Source organism: Rhizophagus irregularis, chromosome 31 (genome assembly GCF_026210795.1).
Source record: "Rhizophagus irregularis chromosome 31, complete sequence".
NCBI lineage: Eukaryota > Fungi > Glomeromycota > Glomeromycetes > Glomerales > Glomeraceae > Rhizophagus > Rhizophagus irregularis.
The window spans coordinates 1,614,084-1,616,937 of record NC_089459.1 but is presented as its reverse complement, the minus strand read 5'-3'; the positions used below and the strand labels follow the sequence as shown (position 1 = coordinate 1,616,937).

The window sequence follows — 2,854 nt, the reverse complement described above, 5'->3', positions numbered from 1 at the left end:
ATTTGGTGATTATAAAGAGATGTGACTATATAAAAAATTTCTTATATTAGTATATAATAATTCCGGCCAAAAATTAACATAATTTTGGCCAAAATTATACTTAAAACTTTATTGTATCGTAACTCAGCCAATATTAATCGTAGAGAGATGATCTTACCGCCATTCGATTCGTCTCGATGAGACGATTCTAATGGTATAAAATACATCGAAATCCAATCACTAGATTAATTTCCGAAGTTAAAAAAATATTAATGGTTTTTGTATAATAACTCTGCCAATATTGATCCTAGAGAGACGATCTTACTACCATTCGATTCGTCTTGATGCGACGAATCTAATGGTATAAAATACATCGAAATCCAATCACTAGATCAATTTCCGAAATTAAAAAATATTAAATGGTTTTTAAGTAGTAACTCCGTCAATATTGATCACAGAGAGATGAGCTTACCACCATTCGATTCGTCTTGATGAGAGGATTCCAACGAGCTATTAATCATCTTTTTATAATCACTAGGTACCGAGAAATTCAGCAAAATGTTAAATGGCGCAGTAAACGTAAATCAAGAAATATAATAATGCCAATGCTTAACATTTTGTCGAATAATTCATCAGCCAGTGATCATAAAAGGATAAAACTACCACCATTCGATTCGTCTCAGTGAGATGATTCTAACAAGCTATGGTACATCTTTGTACGATTATTAGATGAGGACCCCGGATATCTCCAAAACAGGTCATAAGTCACACTTTCGGCAGATTGGCCCATTTTTCAGGGGCTCAAAAAATCGTTTTTTGTAAATATCTCGGCATCCAGTAGTCCAATTTTGATGAACTTTTTTTTAAATTGTAGAGCTAAATGAGGGCTACAAAATAAAAAAAAGTTCATTAAAATTGAATTACTGGATGCTGAGATATTTACAAAAAACGATTTTTTGAGTTTTAGCAAAAAGGGGTGTTTTTGGCCAAAAGTCCATTATGACCTTTATATTAGATATCCGGGGTCCTATTAGATGACAAGTTATTTAATATATTCTTTATATAACTGTGATTATAAACGGTTCTTTTTAATATAAGATTTTTGAGGATAAGTGTGATAGTGACTATAGATAGATTGTGACTATATAGGATAGATTTTAATAATAAAGTGTTTTGAACATTCAACTGGTGTGACTATATAGTAGAATGTGACTATAACAGGAGTGACTATAGAGTATACATGCTGCCCAAATTATTTTGTGATGCCATAATTATAATTTGGGATGCCATAATTCATTTGGTTTATATATAATTTACTATGTAAAGTGCCAAAATAATTTGGGATGCCATAATTGAATTTGGGATTTTACTTATAATTACGGCAGTCCAAAATAATTTGGGTGGCATGTATACTATAGAGGGAGTTGACTATACTCATATATCTAATTAAAATTGTATATTGTTAAGGTGAACTGATTGATTGTTGTCTTAATCGAAAAATCAGTCCATTGGAACGTATTAAAATGGCTATGACATTATTTTTCTTCCTCCGTTTTTGGTATCAGCACATATTAAACTTATTAGAAACATATCCCAATTTTATCAGTTTAAAGAAAAATTTTTTAGCTGATCAAAGTTATTCTATTTTGGTATCTTTGGCAGAGTCTATAGTTCTTCTAGTAAAAGCACATCGGGAATATTATCCATCAGTTCCTTTACTTCTATGGATGCATGGTTCAGAAGCTGCTGAATACTTTTTTGGTATAACTCGTCAGATAAACCCTGATTTTACTTTTGCTGAATTAATTTATATTGTTCCAAAAATTGCTCAATATTCTAAAGCACTGAGAAATGATAATTTTATCTATGCAAAAGAAAAATCAGTACGTGAAGGTAAATAAATTTTATTTTCTAAATGTATTTTGTTTTGATTAAAAAATTATAATTAATATAATATTTGATGTTATTTAGAATATCATTTTGAATATAATAATATGGACTTAAATATCGAGCAACTTAAACTTTTATGTGATTGGCCAACAGATTCTGCTATACGTAGTATTTTTAGCAATTCTTTTAGTCTTGCGACAGAATTATGTGAGACATTGGGTATACATGTTCCAGCAGAAAACAACTTCAACCTAACTTACATGGAACTGATAGTTTTAATTCAAAATCGGAAGGATTATGATATTTCAATGGACAACGGAATGAATAATGAATCAAATGAAGATTCATTTTTAAAGGAAAATGATATTTCTATGGCTATTGATATAGCTTCAAAACAAACTGATTCTTTTTCTTCATTAGATGATGATGTTCCTGAATTAGATATTAAAGATTTTGCTAAACAAGTTGACTTAGTGAAAATTACTCAATCTACTTATCACTTTTAACTCCAATAATTACAGGTTAAATTTATTTTATTGATCTTAACTTCCAAATCATTATTTTTTTTAGATGTTCAATATGTTCTTCTAGATGGCCAATTAAATTTTACTCAAATGATAGAAATTCGTGCTAAACATGAAGCCTACAATTTAAAAGTATTGGAATGAAAATATCATGGTAAACAGATCGCAAAAAATATGATTCTAAAACAATAAATTCAAATAAAGCAAACCATATTGTTGCATATTCTGTCAATAATGAAAATCCAGAACTGCGATTTACTACACAATGTGAAAAGCGTTGGATAAAAAGCAGAAAAATTATGGTAGCGAATCTTACTCAAAGATATAGAGAAGAATTGACAGAGTCTAAAAATAAGAAAAAATGAAATGTTAATTCATTTATTTATGAAAGTGAGTTTTCATATATATTTATTATATCTTTATATATTTTTTTGTTATATTTTTAATAATTAATTTATTTT

At 28.7% G+C, this 2,854-nt stretch overlaps 1 protein-coding gene across 1 annotated transcript; it reads left to right on the top strand.

Moving 5' to 3' along the window:
- Window positions 1-1,973: 1,973 nt before the first annotated feature.
- On the top strand, window positions 1,974-2,375 carry OCT59_022462 (uncharacterized protein; the record flags this gene model as incomplete). The annotated part of the gene is made up of 1 exon (XM_025326811.2): window positions 1,974-2,375. One exon carries the CDS (start codon window positions 1,974-1,976, stop codon window positions 2,373-2,375), a length of 402 nt encoding a protein of 133 aa, XP_025174319.2.
- Window positions 2,376-2,854: the final 479 nt, after the last annotated feature.